This window comes from Xiphophorus couchianus, chromosome 13, assembly GCF_001444195.1.
Source record: "Xiphophorus couchianus chromosome 13, X_couchianus-1.0, whole genome shotgun sequence".
In the NCBI taxonomy this organism is placed as follows: Eukaryota; Metazoa; Chordata; class Actinopteri; order Cyprinodontiformes; family Poeciliidae; genus Xiphophorus; species Xiphophorus couchianus.
In genome coordinates, this window is record NC_040240.1 from 24,775,055 (window position 1) to 24,792,280 (window position 17,226).

The 17,226-nt window shown below is 38.9% G+C and overlaps 2 protein-coding genes and 1 long non-coding RNA gene across 4 annotated transcripts; all 3 read right to left on the reverse strand.

The window, feature by feature from the left end:
• Positions 1–863: 863 nt before the first annotated feature.
• lypla2 (lysophospholipase 2) lies at positions 864–11,608 on the reverse strand. Of its 2 annotated transcripts, none has more exons than XM_028035448.1 (10): positions 11,539–11,608; positions 7,447–7,539; positions 6,393–6,424; positions 5,286–5,351; positions 5,170–5,217; positions 4,930–5,000; positions 3,913–3,986; positions 3,713–3,814; positions 3,450–3,620; positions 864–2,590 (listed from the first exon to the last, which is right to left on the reverse strand). In XM_028035448.1, exons 2-10 carry the CDS (start codon positions 7,522–7,524, stop codon positions 2,540–2,542), a joined length of 693 nt encoding a protein of 230 aa, XP_027891249.1. In that variant the 5' UTR covers positions 7,525–7,539; positions 11,539–11,608; the 3' UTR covers positions 864–2,539. The 2 variants fall into 2 exon arrangements, with proteins under 2 accessions (XP_027891249.1, XP_027891248.1); XM_028035447.1 differs by having other exon boundaries at positions 7,447–7,586; positions 11,539–11,605.
• LOC114155525 (uncharacterized) lies at positions 6,903–7,438 on the reverse strand. The gene is made up of 2 exons (XR_003597767.1): positions 7,154–7,438; positions 6,903–7,044 (listed from the first exon to the last, which is right to left on the reverse strand). It is a non-coding gene; the product is annotated as an uncharacterized LOC114155525 (long non-coding RNA).
• An 854-nt stretch (positions 11,609–12,462) lies between the features above and the next one.
• pithd1 (PITH (C-terminal proteasome-interacting domain of thioredoxin-like) domain containing 1) lies at positions 12,463–17,011 on the reverse strand. The gene is made up of 6 exons (XM_028037230.1): positions 16,671–17,011; positions 15,435–15,478; positions 15,124–15,201; positions 14,953–15,057; positions 13,606–13,714; positions 12,463–13,031 (listed from the first exon to the last, which is right to left on the reverse strand). The coding sequence occupies exons 1-6, from the start codon at positions 16,866–16,868 to the stop codon at positions 12,930–12,932; spliced, it is 636 nt and encodes a 211-aa protein (XP_027893031.1). The 5' UTR covers positions 16,869–17,011; the 3' UTR covers positions 12,463–12,929.
• Between the last annotated feature and the right edge of the window lie 215 nt (positions 17,012–17,226).

Below are 17,226 nucleotides of genomic sequence, written 5' to 3' on the forward strand. Positions count from 1 at the left end.
GGAATTATCAGCTTAATTAAAGGCAGACTGTTTGAGGAAGAGTGGAAACGTTTTCATTATTTACTTTTCTTCTGTGTTTTTGTTGTTGTTGTTGAATAAACTCTTTTAAATCAAACAAAAACTCAGATATTCTCTGTTATTTCAATTTTTTTTGGATCGTTTATTCCGCAGAAAACTGTTTAGGGAACAAAATGAGCGGAGAGACCATCAGCCTCACCTCAACACGTCTTCTTAATGCTCATCATCATCATCAGACAAACAGAGGATGAGATGATGATGAAAAAGATACACAACATTAACAAAACAATCAAAGGGGGAGAAAGAAAAGACATAAAAAAAAAACAGGAACAGATTAAAAAAACGGCTGGGATCAAAGACTGAGACGGAAATATGGAAACACTGAAGAACACGAGAAACATTCATTGACTTGTGAACAATCAAAACTGACGTCTTTGAGATCAGAAGACGTCATCCAACCAGAAAAAGCTGAAACCTAAACTGTTCCTCTAAACAGAAATGAATGAGCTTCAGGCCGATTCTAAAAACCTTGACTGGAGTTTAACTTGAGATCTTTAATCTGTCTCTCTGTTAGCAGGTTACAGCAGGAGGATAAAGGAGAATTTCTGGATTTTCTCTGGGATTAAAAGGTCTGGAACTCCTTGGCATCATGGATGGATATGAAGAGGGAGGATAAAATCTGCTCCAACATAACTGGGAATGATGGGAGGCGCAGTGAAACGACTGGTGATGTGCAGTCTGTGCGGGTCTCATGTTCCTGTTTTCCTGTGATTTTTGGAAAAATCAAAGTCTGACAGAGAATCAACACAAAGGTTTTACAGCTCTGAAAGAAACAGGCTGGCAGGAACAGTCATTCATTTGCTTTATTTCACTTGGATTACGTTTTACACAAGTCACTTAATTTTCTCACATTTAAAAATAGGAACAGCATCAGTTCCTGGGATTCTGTGTGTGCGTGTTTCCATAAACAGACCCGGACAGGCTGCAGAATGTGGAATGGATGCAATGGTGGAAAACCAGCTCTCCCAGTAACCGAGTCAGACACAGAAGAGTTTCGTTATAAAAGGCCTTTTCAGACATGATTAACGGGAACAATGCAGACGAGAATATTCACGCCTGGCTAGCCGCTAAGCTAACAGGTCAGAGGTCAAATGATACGCAAACAGATTAATCCACACAAATACATTAACATTTTGATTCTTTCAAACCTGTAAACAAACCACTTCCAAATAATCTATTTAAACTATGACTTATGCTTTTGTTTTGTAGAGAAGTATTTTAAAAAATGATAGATATTAAAGGTCAGAAGAAGATTACTCAAGTTTGGTTTTGTTTTGATCGTATCGCCCATTTGGGTCAGCTGACTGTTGTTACACAGGACAGATAGTGACCACTGCTCAAACCTCTGGTATATGGTCTTTATTAGTCAGTTAATCACATTTTCCTGTAGTTATCTATGAGTAGAATGAAAAAATCTAAATAATCTGTTGGGTGGGTCAAACAGAGAGTTCTGTTTGGTACCAAAAACAAGAATTAATATGTTGTTTTATCTATTATTTTCTTCATTACTATTTTTTGTCATTTCTCAAAAGGAAGCCAAGATCTCACATTTACTGATTTGTGATGCCCAGAGGGATCCCACCAAGAATCCTTTTAACAAACCTGCAGCGTTTCTTGCTATTAAAATCAAAATAAATTAACAAGGAGTTTAAGTTTTACTTTCCAAGCTGCTATTTCTGATCAAACTCGAAGGAGACAGTCAGGGTCATAAGTTTGCTGCTTACTGTTGCTCTGCCACAACGTTGCAGGTATTCAAATTGGACAAATTTAGGATCTATGAACGAATACTGCAGATTTGATGTGGTAATGTGACCAACATTGCTGCATATTTCATACCCGAAATGGTTTTCATCAGATTTTGATCCAATTTTACATCCTTCAAATAAAAATATGCTTTTTTTAATGCAAACAGCTTTAGTTGTTTATAAAGGCTGTCAGAATGTCTGACCAAGATGTCTGAAAAGAGTTAAAACAGATTCTACATCCTTTCACTTCCTATAAAACCTGCAGCTAATGTGCTAAAGTTGGAGAAGCAATAGCTGTTTGTAAACATCCGACCAGTCTGACAGCGCCCCCAGCAGGTCAGATGATGCGACTCAGACTCATCGCTGGTTTTCCAGTAACTCAAAAGGAAGTGTGGCAGTGAGGCGATGACTGATACAAGCTGATACAAAAAAACAAGATGAGGTGAAAAAAAGGAAAAGAAGAGGCAACAGATGGAGGATTTAAATTAAAAAAGGGGGAATGTGCAGCGACAGTTTCTCCCTCCGAACGCCGAGACTCGACAAGTTGGACTGTATGAAGAGCGCTGTTCAGCTCTGCGGATTAAATTGCCTGTTAAATGTGTGTGTGTGTGTGTGTGTGAGGGGGTGGGGGTTCTCATGGCTGTTTCCTGCAGGAGAGCAGATCAGGGGTCAGAGGTCAGTGTCTCGGAGGGCGTCACAGTTGGAATGAGGTGAGGTCAAATCCGGGGCAAATACTTCTCAATAAATTCCCTTACAGCCAACATTTCCTAAAAGAGATCAGAACAAATTAATAATCAATTAATAAATAATAATCTCACAGAAGTAAAAGCTTCTAACATTCGTTTCCATCCGATCATCGCCAGCAGGAACGACAGACTCTTTTTGTTCTCCGCTTTTCCAGGGTGGAACCATCACAAAACAAACGTCTACAAAGATTTATAAGAACAAGAACTGAGAGCTCAAGTTTAATTCAAATTCAATAATATTTTACTAACATACGGCTTTATGATTCATAATCACACCAAAGAGTCATTAAAAAGCCAACATTAAAGTGACCTTCCTGATGATGACGACCGGATTAAAGATCCACCGATCTGATATCAATATCTGTATCGGCCCGATATTGAAGAACATTCTAGATCAGGTATCAGTGACAATGAGTTTGATCCATAAGAGAAGATCTATTCAGTCTATTTCTATGCTTTCTGCCCTGAGCCAAGTATTGCTTTATTATTTATTTTACATTTAGAATTCCTGATTGAACTTTCTGAACCAGGTGAGAAAAAGTTTGTTATTTTCTCCAATCTATTGTTTTTGTCAACTTATTATTTATTTTACATTGACTGTTTTCTCCTAATTTAACTGACTGAACAAATTAAAGTTGTTTTTCCATGTTTGATCAAGCTTGTGAAGCCTTTGGTGTTTTTCAATGTGCTGTACTACTGCAGAGTTATCAAATTAATTTGTAATTCAGTACATTTATGTTTGTGTTTAAAATAAACACAAACAGGTGTTCTTCTGTATCGGATCAGCTGATATTAAATCTTAGATATCGGTATCAGAGGTGAAAAAGGTAAAAAAAAGTAAATCGGTGCGTCCCCAGACTGCAATAAGATGCAGACGTACCTCAGGACAGGAGGAGTGCTGAACGCCTGGGTAGGTTTTAAAGGTGACCATCTGAGGGTTAACTATGTATTTGAGCTTCTCTGCCGTCAAGGCGCCGAACTGTGCGGGCACCATCATGTCCATCTCTCCATGGCACTGCAGGATTGGGATGTTCTTGTTGCCGCTCGACGCCTGCAGGAACAGAAGACCCACAGTGGTTCTACCTGAGCAACAGAACCAGCGCAGAACGTGACGGGGCGGCTCCAGCCGGAGCCACGACCTACCGAAGGGAAACTCTTGTGAAGAGGGAGCCAGCAGCTGAGGGCCACCACGCCGGCCAGCTGGTGCTGGCAGGTCAGAGCGGTGTATAAGGACAAAGCGCCACCCTGAGGTGGGGAGGAGAAACGACAGCAAAACGTTTACTTTTTTTAAACCAGGTCTGGTTTAAGAACAAACACAGAATCAATGTGAGCCGCTATCTGACCTGAGAGAATCCACCGATGATTATACGGTGAGGAGGAATCCCGTTTCTGGCCTCGTGTTCGATTATGGCCTTAACTGGAGACAGAAACAAAACCATTTAGAAATGAACGAGTCAAATTTGAACTAGTCAAAATAATACCAGAATTAAGTTGTAATAATACAAGAATTTGTATCATATGAGAATAAAACGGTACAAGAATAAAGTCATAATATTACCTGAAGAAAGTCATAATAATATAAGTTGTACAAGAATAAAATAATAATAATATGAAAATAAAGTCATAATATTACAAGGCAAAAAGACGTACTAGCATAAAGACGTGATAATAGTCATAAGGCCTCCAAGCTAACGAGTTCAGAGCAGAGCAGCCCTCCGCCACCACTCCCCCACTGAGCTCCTTCAGACTAGCCAGCAGCAATTAGCAAAGACCTGGTGGAACTGCTGAGCTCATGATAGGAGCTACTTCTCAGTGAGAAATCAGAGAAGCCATCGTGGTATGACTTCCTGAGGCAGAGTTTTTAGAGAGACAGTGGCCCAGTTTCAATAAGTTAAATCAGGAAGTGAAATTTCTTTTAAGTCATATTTGACATATACATATATAAAAACTGAAGGTAACATAGTTTCTTAATTATGGTATGAAAAGGCACTATGTGTCAGGGAAACGAAATACTCAATCTTTAAATCAATAGACAAAGTTTCTGACCCATTTCTAAAACACCATCTGTCATTTAGTACTGTAAGGAAAGCTGCTCATTTCAACAAGTTCTGCACAACAAACCAGCCTGGACTCTGATAATTCAGCCCATCACTTCATTATTATTATTATTATGGTTATGATTGCTGCAGTGTTGTGGTGAGGTAATCTTCTTTCCACTGCTGCCAGTTCCCCTGATTAAATTGCTGCAGTCGACCAATCAGATGCGTGGCAGAAAGCGCCACTTTGCGAGCTATTTCAGGCTGGCTTCAGAGGTGAATGTGGCCGTTTTGTTTCAAATAGCACGCTGTGTTCAAACCCACTGTTTTCTGCAGCCTTTTTGATTCCGGCTTCGTCCTCCGGAGCGTCGGGGCTCAGGCCCATGAGGTCGAACCTGCGCACACAAAACCGGAGTCAAGAAAAAAAAAAAACACACAACAAGAGATCAATACTCACAATCGCACTATTATCAAAGGCAACATGGGAGCCTATTGTGGTTTCCAGGGAAACAAAGGCAGCCAGTTTTGAGCTGAGAGGCGGTGGCGTTCATCAGAGCTACTCACCACGCAGGCATCAGGGACCTCATGTTGAGAGTGACGGGGATTTTAGGCCTGCGGGGCAAAAAGGCGTCAGGGGGGCAGAACAGCAGTTCAGGTGAGATAAACGGCAGCAGACTTACGCGTGAGGGCAGATAAACTTGACGTGAGGCAGCCGGATCCCCGTCAGAGAGTCGGCCCACCCGTGCCTGATGGAAAACAGGAAGCAGATAAAAAATAAATCCAACAACAAACAAACCTGGCTCATAAAAAAAGAAAAAGGATTTTTACAGTTTTGTAAATTTGTACAGAGGTCTGACTGAGGAAAACACTGAATACATTTTAGATAAATCGACTCAAAGCCACAGTCAGGAGATGAAAATAATTCTCACAGATAATTAGATAATAAATTAGATAATATTTAATTAATGTTTCTTTTTTATTGTCATGTTTTTAATTTCTTTGCTATATGATTTTTCATATGTTGCCAATATCATGTTTTATTGTTTTACATTATTACAATTCCACTTCTTAATAGCTTTTAGAAAGTTTTTAATAAAACTCATTAAGGACAAGTGCTGCAAATTATATAATAAGTACCATGATGCAGGCAAGGGACGGCTGTGTGTTTGTCTCCATCAAATAAACCAAATTAATAAATAAAATAAATTTGCTTTTCTTCCTATTCATAAATTCCAGCTAATTTTAATTAAAAAAAGAAGCATTAAAGAGTCACAAAAAAACTAATTGGATATTTTGCCATTTTTGGTTAAAGACCTTGTTTTTCTTACTGCAATTACTTATAACATGCTCTAAATATGGTGTACAAGATCACAATACATAATTATATTAATACAGAAACTAGGAAAGAACTGATTGCAATTTTCGGACTGACTTGCTGATTCTAATTTTGGCCGATATCGATTTTTTCTGAAAAGTCGATAATTATTGCAACAAAGTTGCAAAGCTCCAACAGTGGGGAGGTGGGCTGTTGTTAACGGAGCATTGTTAACTTTAATGAAGCAGATATGACCTGGTGAGAAAGTCTGTCTTTAAATTATTAAATCAATCAGCAAAGATTAAAGAGATGTATTCAAATACAAAAATATTTTATTTTTTAATTTGTAACCGAGTTACTTCAAGGTGCTGCCACCCCGAGAGGTTTCGCAGCCTTTCTATGCCTGAAGGGACTTAAAATGGTCAGGCTGAAAGGAAATTCAGTAGAGGATAAAAACATGTGAAGTGCTCACCCTGTGTCTCCTAATCCATGAAGGAAGATCACCTGCAGCACAGACAGAAAAACATCCTGAATCCCAAACTGTAACCTTTTAAGCTTCCTAGCAGATAAAACCATCAACATTGGATTGGACATCGCCTACTAGCCGCAGGTATTACTATGCAGGTATTACTATGCATTGAATCATGTTCATCAATATCGCCATATTTATAACAATCATGAATCACGAGTAGTCCAGTTTTTTCTGCATATTAAACTTATAGTAATTATGCCGCAACAAAGGGAAAATAACATAAAAAATAGGTAAAACCATTCAGAATCATTCCTTTTCTGTCTGCTCTGCGTCGGCTTTACGCTACACCTAGACCCGTTGCCCTGGCAACTGCATGACAACAGCACCGCCAGCCAACCGAGCAGAGGTAACGTTCAAATGCAACAGGAACACCAACGCCTAAAAACACACAAATATTTCCCCCACACAAAAAAATGGACATAAACCCCCCAAAACTGAACACCCAGTCCGTTACACTGTCATGTTTTCAAGCTTGGTGTTTATGTTGCGATTATTGATGAGTGTTTGAATGAACATGCGCGGTGGTTACTTAGCTAGGTTAAACACCTGATCCACTTCCTATCTGTCAGAAGGGAGTAGATGTGTGGGTCGCCTAACCGAAACACACAGAGCATGTTTATGTTCCGGTTGTCAAAGTTAAGCTAGCATGACTGACCTACTTTCCACTTTCTCCACATTTTTAATTAAAATTTTTTACTGACCAGTGAAATGCGACACTCTTGGCTCTTGTTATCCAACTGTTGTAGTGTTGACAACATGGCGTCACTTTTTCACATTATTTGCGTGATTATATAATTTTCTCGTCTCGATTTATAGCAAGGCGCATGCGTGGCGAACGACAGTCACGTGACGTCAAATTCAGTAATAACAATGGAGAAAATATGTCAATATTTGATTTATCGGAGCTTCTAGCTGCTCCTTGGTGTCTGTACTTGCCAGTCCAGCAGAAAAGTGCTGAGTCAAGCAGAGTTCAGGAACATATTGGTCGACTCACCGCCGCGGTCTCCTTCTGTGTCCCGGACACCGTCACGGCCTCGGCGAGCAGCGGCACTGACATGTTGTTGCCACACATACACTGTAGGGGGTGCTGTAATCAGGAGGCCACACAGCGATCAGCAGCCTGCGGGTAAAACACTGGAGATACGTGATACATCAGGAATCGTCATGATATATCGGCATTAGCATCGATCGCTATTTGACGTTTTCTAATAAGTGAAACTGGGCCAATATTAATAATCAATGTTTATTTCCATCTTGTTGCCCTTTGTGTCTCTAGAGGGGATTGGTCATAAGACTTTTAAAGACTGTTATACATGTAATTTAAGGCTTGCATCATGAGGGAAACAACTAACCTCTTAGATCTTCACAGAAAAGCTTTATTAATATAAAAGTTCAAATTACAGGAATGCATTTCTTATTTAGATTGAATTTATTTAAGAGGATTCATGTAAAGGGGGCTGAATATTAAAAAAAAGTTTTACTTAATACATTATAATTTGATTTATGTTTATTTTTGCATTTGAAATGTGACAAAACAAGAAGGTTTCAGCAGTCAGGAAGTGCTTGGAAGTCTGAGCGATCAGGATGTTTTACGGTAAAAGCTCTAGGATGATGTGAGGACAAAAAGGAAGGAAAACAGGAAGGTCGGACGGCGCGCTGCCTCATCAGTAAACAGACGACGAGGAGACGAAGGAATGTCCCAAACGCCAAGCTTAATGTTCAACCTTTCGCTGTTGAAATTCCATGGCTGCTCTGAAGCAGAACTGGAAACATGTGACTGGATAAATGAGTAATAGATGAGCAATACAAAGAGAAAGAATGAGGAAGTGTTGGGACATAAAAATCAAGTGGCTTAGATTCTCAGTTGGCTTCATATCACTTGATCTGGGGATAAAATGTTTTTAATTCTCAATATTTAATTCAGGGTGAATAGAGAGAACGCTTCAAGCAACTTTAGTTGACAAGAACAACATCCATCTATTTGAATCTTTTCAGCTGCATCAAAAATACTAAACACAAAGAAAATATTACACATATAATCCTTTAATCACCCGTCGGCTTACTCTCTGTCAAACAAAAGCAATCTTTTCTTTACTACATCAGCGCCCTAAAAAAACTATTCAACAGGTCTGGCGCAATAAGCAATAATCGGTTAGAATGAGCTCAATAAAATCGAGATTTATAATTTTTCTCTTTAAAAAAACTGGATGATAAAATCTTCAATCTGGTGTTTTGGTCTCAACTAACCTTTTTTTAAGGACAACTTTTTTACAGAGACTTCATAATTTATTTGATTTATTTTCTATTTATTTTGGATATTTAAAATGTCTTACAGTTCTAGTTAAATATTTGTTAGTTTTTGTTTAATGTTTATTTATCTTTGAGAATAAGCTTTTGCATTTCGAAGCCATTTCCATTATATTTCTCAAAACAACATCATTTATCGCAATAACTTCTGGGACAATTTACTAAAAATTGTTATTGCGACAGGCCTAATTATTACAGTATATTGATCTAAATCCAGTTTTAAATATATGTTTTAACACTTAACTTTTGTGTGGACCTACATGCTACTGTTACATCTAAATTTCCCCATTGTGAGAAAATAAACAATATTTCAAACTTAAAGTTTAAATATTTTAAGCTGAATTTAATTAGAAAGTGTGACAAAACTTAATAAAATATTTCATTTTAATCTCACCTGACTTAAACTATGCCTACTTAATATTAAATCAACCAGTTTTTTATATTTGAGATTATTAGAAAGGCATCACATTTAAGCTTCGGTGAACAAATCCAGTCTGATTTAAACAGCAGAAAGTTCGGCTCGGCAGAGTTCTGGTCCGAGACTCAGACTGAATAAAAACAAATAGAACTGAGTGAAGAATGAAATGGCTGTGAAAGACTGAGGCGCGAGCCGCGCTGGTCAGCAGATTCATGGCGTCTGTCGTCGCTGTGTGGGATTTCTCTAAGAAACATCGGATCGCTCTGAGCTTCTGGAGGAGGAAGGTGGGTAAAAATAGCCTCAGCATCTGCTGGGATTCAGACTCTCAAACCGACCGGATCTGATGGACTTTCTGTTTGCTCCGCAAATGCTTCATGTTTCAGCTGACATGTTTCTATCATCCTCTCGCTGGAGGAGGATCTGTTTTAAATTATTATCTATATTTCATAAGAATCCCAGAGATAACTACAAATAATACGTGGATCGATTCGTAAACTAGACAGATGCTTTTCATGTTTTCATCTGAGTGTCAACGGCGTTTCTACGCAATTTCTCCTTCCAAAATTCCAGATTTTTCCAGACTCATAATTATTCAGACTTTCATATTCATCATTTTAAAATCTAAATGACTAAACTTCACTATAAATTTACTGCAGAAATTTCTACCAGAACCAAGTTTTAAATAGTAATTAAGTATTTGGCAAAAAGCACAAACTGGAAGGGAGGAAGGAAATAAGCAAAGAATACAAAAAAAACGTAAGGAAAGGAGACAAGGAAAGGAGACGGAAAAACAAGTGAGACAAGATGGCAGAAAGAAAGAACTAGAGAAAGAAGGAAAAAGCAAAAAATGAAAAGAGTGAAAGAAAAAAAGACAGGAAGAAAGACTGAAAGAGCAAAAGAAAGGGTGAAAGAAAGAAAATAATTCATGGAAGAAAATGGATATTCATTATATTTAGGTAATGGAACAGTATAAAAGTTTGAAAACCCAAATAATTTCATTCAGACTGAACAATAACACTGAGTGAAACTATAGCATCATGCAGAACAACCAGATAAAAACAGACTGTTGTGTTTATTTCTGGGTTAACAGGAGAGGAAGAAGCCTTCAGTCAGCCGCTTATCCACCAGAGACCATTTCCAACGCTTACCAGGAAATCTGTGCAACTCTGAGTGAGGAAGAGGAGAGAGTCGCACTAAAGCTAGTAGTGAAGTAGTAGGTTATTTAAGTAAAAGTGCAAAAATATGAAAAATATTCATCTAAATCAGGGGTCTCAAACTCCAGTCCTCGAGGGGCGCAGACCTGCAGGTTTTAGATGTGCCACAGGTACAAAACACAGGAATGAAATGGCTTAATGACCTCCTCCTGGGGTAGATCAGTTCTCCAGAGCCTTAATGACCTAATTATTATATTCAGGTGCTGCAGCAGAGGCACATCTAAAAGTTGCAGGACTGCGGCCCTGGAGGACGGGAGTTTGAGACCCCTGATCTAAATGGAGGATAAATTAGCAAAATTAAGAAGAAAACGAGTCTGGAGAACTGAATCTAAAACACATCAACAGGAAATGATGTAGAATTAGGCAGAAGATACTCCATTATTGTTTTTATTGGTTTTACTTTATCTCTAAATGTGTTAATTATTCTCACTGATCTGATTTAATCCAATAAACGCAGCAGAGATCAGAAAACCACGAGGTCTCTCCTTCCTGCGTGACTTCAATTACACTGAACAGAAAAACACAGCAGAGGTGCTGCAGTCAAACGCTGATCCCAGATCAGCAGCAGGATCATCGATATGCGGCACATAGCGGCGGGTTTCCGCCATCCCGGGTCCGGGGGCCCCTGCGGCTCCTCCAGCAGCTGCCGGGGCCCCTGGCCTCACCATTAGCGAGTTAAAGGTGATTTTCATCTGATTTGAATGAGTTAACATCGAAGGAGGAAACGGCCGTCGCTGGGGCGCAGAAACAATGAACGGCCGCAGTTCGGCTTTAATTCTCGTTGGAGGTGGAACTCAAAGCCCCAACCGCCCCAAAAATCCACTCGCAGCGACTCCCAGCCCCACTGCGGGCTTTAATCCCGCTTTATCTGCCGCACACACACACTGCTAAACCGGGTTAGCCAGAGGAAGATCCGCTACACACAAACACACACAATATCGAGTGTATTGTCCTCTGCCGGTGGCTTCTTCCATCCCCCCTCCGTCCCCAGAACCGGAACCATGTTTAATTTTTGACCTCTTTTTTTGACCAGCAGCACAGAATACCCCTTAAACAATGAAATATCTCGTAAGGTTCGTTTCGAACCAGAATAAAGCGTTTAAAAACACAGAATTAGCCCTTAGCCCGCTCAGATTCACACACTCACCGCTTGCTGTTCCAGTTCACGACGGAACTTCCGGTACTCTGCACACTGTAAGAGGAGGCGGGGCCGGAAAGTGACGTCACACACAAACCACAGCCCACCTTTACGTTTTAGGGTTTTTAAAAAAAAATGTTTTAGGGTTTTAATGCTTTATTTAAATAAAAACAAAAAACTAAATATCGATTTTTAAAAATATAAACTAAATAACTTGAAACGATCCAGAAGAAACGGTCCGGTTCCGTGTATATTCTGGTCAATTGTCTTTCTAAAAGACCAATAAAGAAAAACTAACAATATATATATATTTTTTCTCTTAGTTCATTTTGTTTTAACCACAAAACCGGTAAAATAAATAAATAAACGGTCTGGCTCGGTGTACATGTTGATAATTTGTGTTTTTATTTGAAACTAACTAAAATATTTTCTTTTGTTGCTTAATAAAAAAATATTTTATTTTTTCACAACATATAGACATAGATGAGCAAGAACATCGAAAAAATATACAAATCTAGCAAACTGTATTTATGATATATTTTTATGGGTCTTTTTTTTAGAAGTACTTTTTTCCAACAGTGATGTCACGGAGATGTCAGAGAAAAAAAAATAACATTTTTAGTTCACTTGTTTTTGACTACAAAAAGGGAACACATTGCTTTTTGTATTTCATTTTTTGGTCTAAAATATAACATTTCTTGAACTGAAATATAACAGGATTCTTTTATTTTTGTACGCTGTTTTTGCAGTAGATCTAGTGATTGTAGATCTATCAGAGCTTCACATTGTGGATCTATGCTGACCTGAAGTTGGTTCTGCCAACACCAAATCTGCTGAAACATTTTTGCCAGTTACACATTTACAGAAGACATAAACTCAGTACAAACGTCCAGCAGGGGGCAGCAGCATTAAAAAAGCACAGAAAGGTCAAAGTTATTGTAGCATCTTATTTATTATTTTTAAGCATCAGAACAGATGAGGAAAGGCTTCAGATCTTCATCACCTTTCATGTGCAGAAACACTGAATCAAGCAAAGCTGTTCATGATTTAAACCTGAAAACGTTCCAGTGTTGCAGCGAATAATGAATCCAGGCCGTCGTCATGGCAACCAAGATGTTCACCTAACAAATAGCTGACCCTGTCCTCCTCCCTTCCTCGCTTTATTTAACAGCACAATTCATCACAGAAGATTAAAAAAACAAAAAAGCTTTCATGCATCTTTGCCAATGCTGTTGAGCATGTTGCCATGGAAACAATAGAGGCACACCAGTTTCCAAGATTTCAGCACTCGCTCCCACTTGAACCCCTCCTCACTGCCCAAAAGCAGCGCTGGACTTCCTGTTTGACATTTGGGCCTTCAGCAAACGCCGCTAAAACTTCTTCCTCTTGTCCTCCAGTTCTCAGGAGATGAAGTTGGTCTGCGGGATGATGCTCTCTACTTTGTGATCTGCTGGGTTTGCTGCCGCCTCGTAGTTACAGATGGTCACTTCATGTCTGTGAGTCTTACAGGGAACAGAGCAGAAAGATGTTAAACCAGGGGTGTCCAAATTGCGGCTCAGGGGCCATTTTCAGTCTTCGGAATGATTTCTGGCGGTCCTTGATCAGAATTTAAGAAGGCAGTGGATGCTGATACACATTTAAAAACAACGTTAGGGCGCAAATTTCACTGATGCCAGACCTTTCAAAAAAGATTCAGACAATTTAACATCTTACCACAGAAAATGTAAGGTTTTTGTTTTGAATTTAATTTATTTTCATAGTAAAAAGGGACAACAAACATCCAGTGACTAATACTAAAATTTGGACTTGGGCATGGCAAAACTAAACATGTGAGCCACATCCTGTTTTTGTTGGTGGAAAGACAAAAAAAAAAAAAACATCCACTTATTTAATTCAAATGTTGAGTTTTGTTTTTCCAATTACAATAAAGAAGAAAAATACAAAGAATTCTGTGGCCCCCAGAATAATTAAAGCTCAACATTTTGGGCACAGTGCATTAAATCTGCAGATTCAGCAGAACGATCTAAACTTCCTCCGATCAGAAGACGAGAGCAGACAGATTTATGCCAGACAAACCTCTGAATATTCCCCTCTCAGGCCGATGTAGTACACCCGGGTGTTCTCGTCCCCAAAGTTTTTAGAGATGTGGATGGAGAGGTGATGGACGCTGGAGAAACGAGCAATCCTGCAAACGACAAGCGACAGAAAAACAAGTCAAAACGACGGCTTCCAGGAAGGAAAAATAACTGTGTGAACATTTCAGACAGAAACGTTCATCCAAAACGAAGACAAACACCTTAAAAACCTCGTTAGAGGGTGAATATTTGCATCATCTAACTGTGCAGTATCTTCATTTTGCAAAAGAAATAAAGATTTTTTAAAAATCTTACATTAACTGGAGATATCAAGAGGTTTATTTTGTTGGGAGCTTCATTTTCTCATATTAGAGAAATACATAAATCTCAAGATTTATTTTGTCAAAATAGTTTATTTAATTTCCATATTTCAAGATAGCGATTTGTTGAGCCAATGTGTCACTGAAACGGTTCCCTTCTCTAGTTAAACTGAGATAAAAGATGTTACGTTTCCTTTATCTCAGTATCTTGAGATTACATCTTTAGTGGAAAGTGTTTATTTCTTTAAACTGAGATTGTTTAGCAGTTTCATTATCTTATATCAATCTTACATCTATTTTATTAGAAGTTTCTTTATGTCACATCTTGAGATGGCAACATCTTGAGCTCATTTATGCACGAAAATACTGATTATCTCAGGAAGTCAGAATTTAAAGATTTTTATTTTGCTTCATTATAATTTTGTTATCTCAGAATATCTTGTTATATAAATACACTAAAATATTTTTAATTGTCTCAAGAGAAAGAATTTGAAACCGAGTTTGTTTTTTCTCTTGTCTAAATAATGAAATTAAAAAAGGGCTTCCTACTTGATTTGATGTGATAATAGTTTCATCATCTTGTTAAATCCAGATTTTAAGATCCTGATTGCTTTTATTTTATTATCTTGAGAATTTTTTTATCTTGAATTCATTTTATTTCAATAACAGTTGGAGACAAAAATCTTAAGCAATATTTGTTGAGCTTGCAGTTTAACACTAACTCAAAATATAGAATTCATGAGCTTGATTAAGTTAAAACTGATTTGTTATCTGAAAATAACCGTAGGTAACCTGAAAATTACTTTGCTTACCGAGCAATTTCTTTAAGAAGTCTGGAAGCATCTTTTCTTATTCATTCAGAGTTGGAAAATGCTAAATGAATAGATTTCATTTTTTAAAGGCAACATGGACCTAACTGATAATGAGAAACCTACATTTAGCTAAAATAGTTTAATTTAAGGCTGCAGCTCCTCTGATTTCTAATGTTTCTGCTCAAAGTGTCTGGAAACTGAAGTGTGACTCCTCACTTTGTGGGATACTCCAGCTCAGCCAGCGGGTCTCTGTTGAGTCTGAAGGCTTGGTCCGGCTCCCTGCCGGCGTCATCAAACGACATCTGAGGGATGTTTTTGTATCTGCACACAGCAATCAGAATCACAATGCTGCCACCTAGAGGGGGAGGAGGGACGCAACAGACTCACAGTCGTATCTCTGCTGGATGAGAGTCGTCGTTTTCTCCAGAGATGATGATGCCTTTCAGCTTCACGCTGCCGGTGAAACTGAAACAAACGAGACGGCGTCAGTCTGAGGACGCGGACAGACGAGAAGACAAGCACCGAATGAAATTACACCCAGCGGGACTTCAGGGTGACGCTAAGGGCTTATACCAAGAACTTTAACCTTTTCAAGTTTAAAGAAACAATATTTACAACTAAATACAGAAAAAAAGCTAAACGGATAAATTGCACACAGAAAGCAGGGTAATGATGATGATTGTGATTGCAGGACTTACGGGATGTTGAACAGCAGCTCTTCATCCACATCACTCTCCACATACTAAAGGAAAACAAAAACATGGTCAGGCGCTTCTTTGTTTGGGATCTGCTCTGTGAAGATTTTTACAGACCCATTTTCAAATCCTCAAGCTTCAATCCTTTTCTGGGTCTTTCCAGAAAAGGATGGAAAACCCATTGCGCCTCCATTGCGCCAGAAGGAGGCGCAATGGAGGCATCTTAACCAGATTCAATCAGACCTCCGACTCTGAATTAGAAATCAGAGCAAATTTTACAAACAATCCTGAGAGCTCTTAATTTGGACCAGTTGTTTCCAAAGTGTGGGGCGCAGTGTCATTGCATGGAAGGGAGGAGGTATGGCTGCATAAAAATAATTTAAAAAAAACAGTTACACAAAAGTGTTTCTGATGGTTTATAGTGTGTTTTGTTGCAACCTGAAGTGTGAAATAAACTTCAGTGGAGTTTGAAAACAAAATAAGTGTTTAGGTTTATGTCTGGTTGAACGACGTGTGTACCCAGTTGATTTTTTTTTCTTTTTAGGGGGGGGCGGGGGGGGGAGGGAGGTTTTATTACAATCCATAGGGGGGGGGGTCAGAAAATATTTGAGAACCACTGCATTAAACAATCAGGAGAGAGGAGGGAATCAGATTTTTATTTGCTGATCAATGAAAAATCTACCGATTCCAATCTGAATGAGTGATCAGTGAATCTCTGGTAGTTTCAGATTAATAGAAACTAGGTAGCCTGGTAAAAAAAACACAAAAAAAAACAGCCCTTTGCTTCCTACAGAGGGTTTGAGTTCTCGACTGTTAGCTTAGTGGAGGCATGGACTGTGTTCATGTTTTAAACTTTACGCAAGCTAATGTTTTTATATGTAATGCGCCAGTTCGACGCTAAGAAGCTTACATTATACTTCATGCACTGTAAACAGCTATCCTCTACTTCAAACAGGAAGATATTCTGTGATTGGCCCGATAGAAAAACTACCAGAGGAATCGAAGTGAACGGGAGAAAGTCCAGATTAAACCTTTAACGAGATTTGAAATGAGCGGAATAGAGCAGGAAGGCAATGGTCAGACTAAAAACTATTGACGCCTGTCCAGAAATTAATACATTATTTTATTTCTATTAAACTCTTATGTCAGGTCTTAGTTAAGCGTCGTTTATTCTGTAAAAGGTGCTACTAGTCTAATATTTTATCGCGCTCACAGCCTGACCGCCGCTCTGCCCAGTACCTTGTCTCGCAGGTTCCGCTGGTCCCACGGCTTGAACACCAGCCGTCCGTCTCCGTCCCTGCTCTCGTTCAGACACTGGAGTCTCTCCAGGTCGATGCGTTGATACAACCCGAACTCCACGCCTCTCTCTGCGGGCTCATGCTGCCCCTCCGACCCGCAGCTGTGGCTGTGTCCGTGGCCGTGACCGTGGCCGGACATGGTGGACTCAATGATAACCTGCAAACAAAATAATGAAGCTTTCCGAGTAAAATGGACTCTTTTATAAACGAGGACTCGGTCAGCAAGTTTCGTTTTGCAGCGTGAAGCGAACTAAGTTTAGCTTAAAGTGAGGCGAGGCTAACCCGACAGTTCCGATATGAGCTCTTCAAAGTAAAAGCAGCAGCTTTCCGGTTTTATAACCGAATAAATAATATTTTCGAAAAACTATTGACACAGTGTTAATCGGAGTCAATGCTCTTATGTTTCTCTAGCTTTATTCAAAGCTTAACTTTTATCTTTTTATCTTAATATGTAAAGCTGTCGACATTTTATTTTGAAAATAACAGGGTCACAGGGA

Bases quoted from the DNA above. Each gene is read 5' to 3' on its own strand.
- lypla2 (XM_028035448.1), bottom strand. From the start codon at position 7,524: ATGTGTGGCAACAACATGTCAGTGCCGCTGCTCGCCGAGGCCGTGACG. The intron at 5,352-6,392 runs GTGAGCACTTCA...GTTTTCCATCAG, and splicing joins CATGGATTAGGAGACACAGG to GCACGGGTGGGCCGACTCTC. The intron at 2,591-3,449 runs GTACGTCTGCAT...GATCTCTTTTAG, and splicing joins AGCACTCCTCCTGTCCTGAG to GAAATGTTGGCTGTAAGGGA.
- pithd1 (XM_028037230.1), bottom strand. From the start codon at position 16,868: ATGTCCGGCCACGGTCACGGCCACGGACACAGCCACAGCTGCGGGTCG. The intron at 15,202-15,434 runs GTAAGTCCTGCA...CGTTTGTTTCAG, and splicing joins GAGCTGCTGTTCAACATCCC to TTTCACCGGCAGCGTGAAGC. The intron at 13,715-14,952 runs GTGAGGAGTCAC...TGTCGTTTGCAG, and splicing joins GAGCTGGAGTATCCCACAAA to GATTGCTCGTTTCTCCAGCG.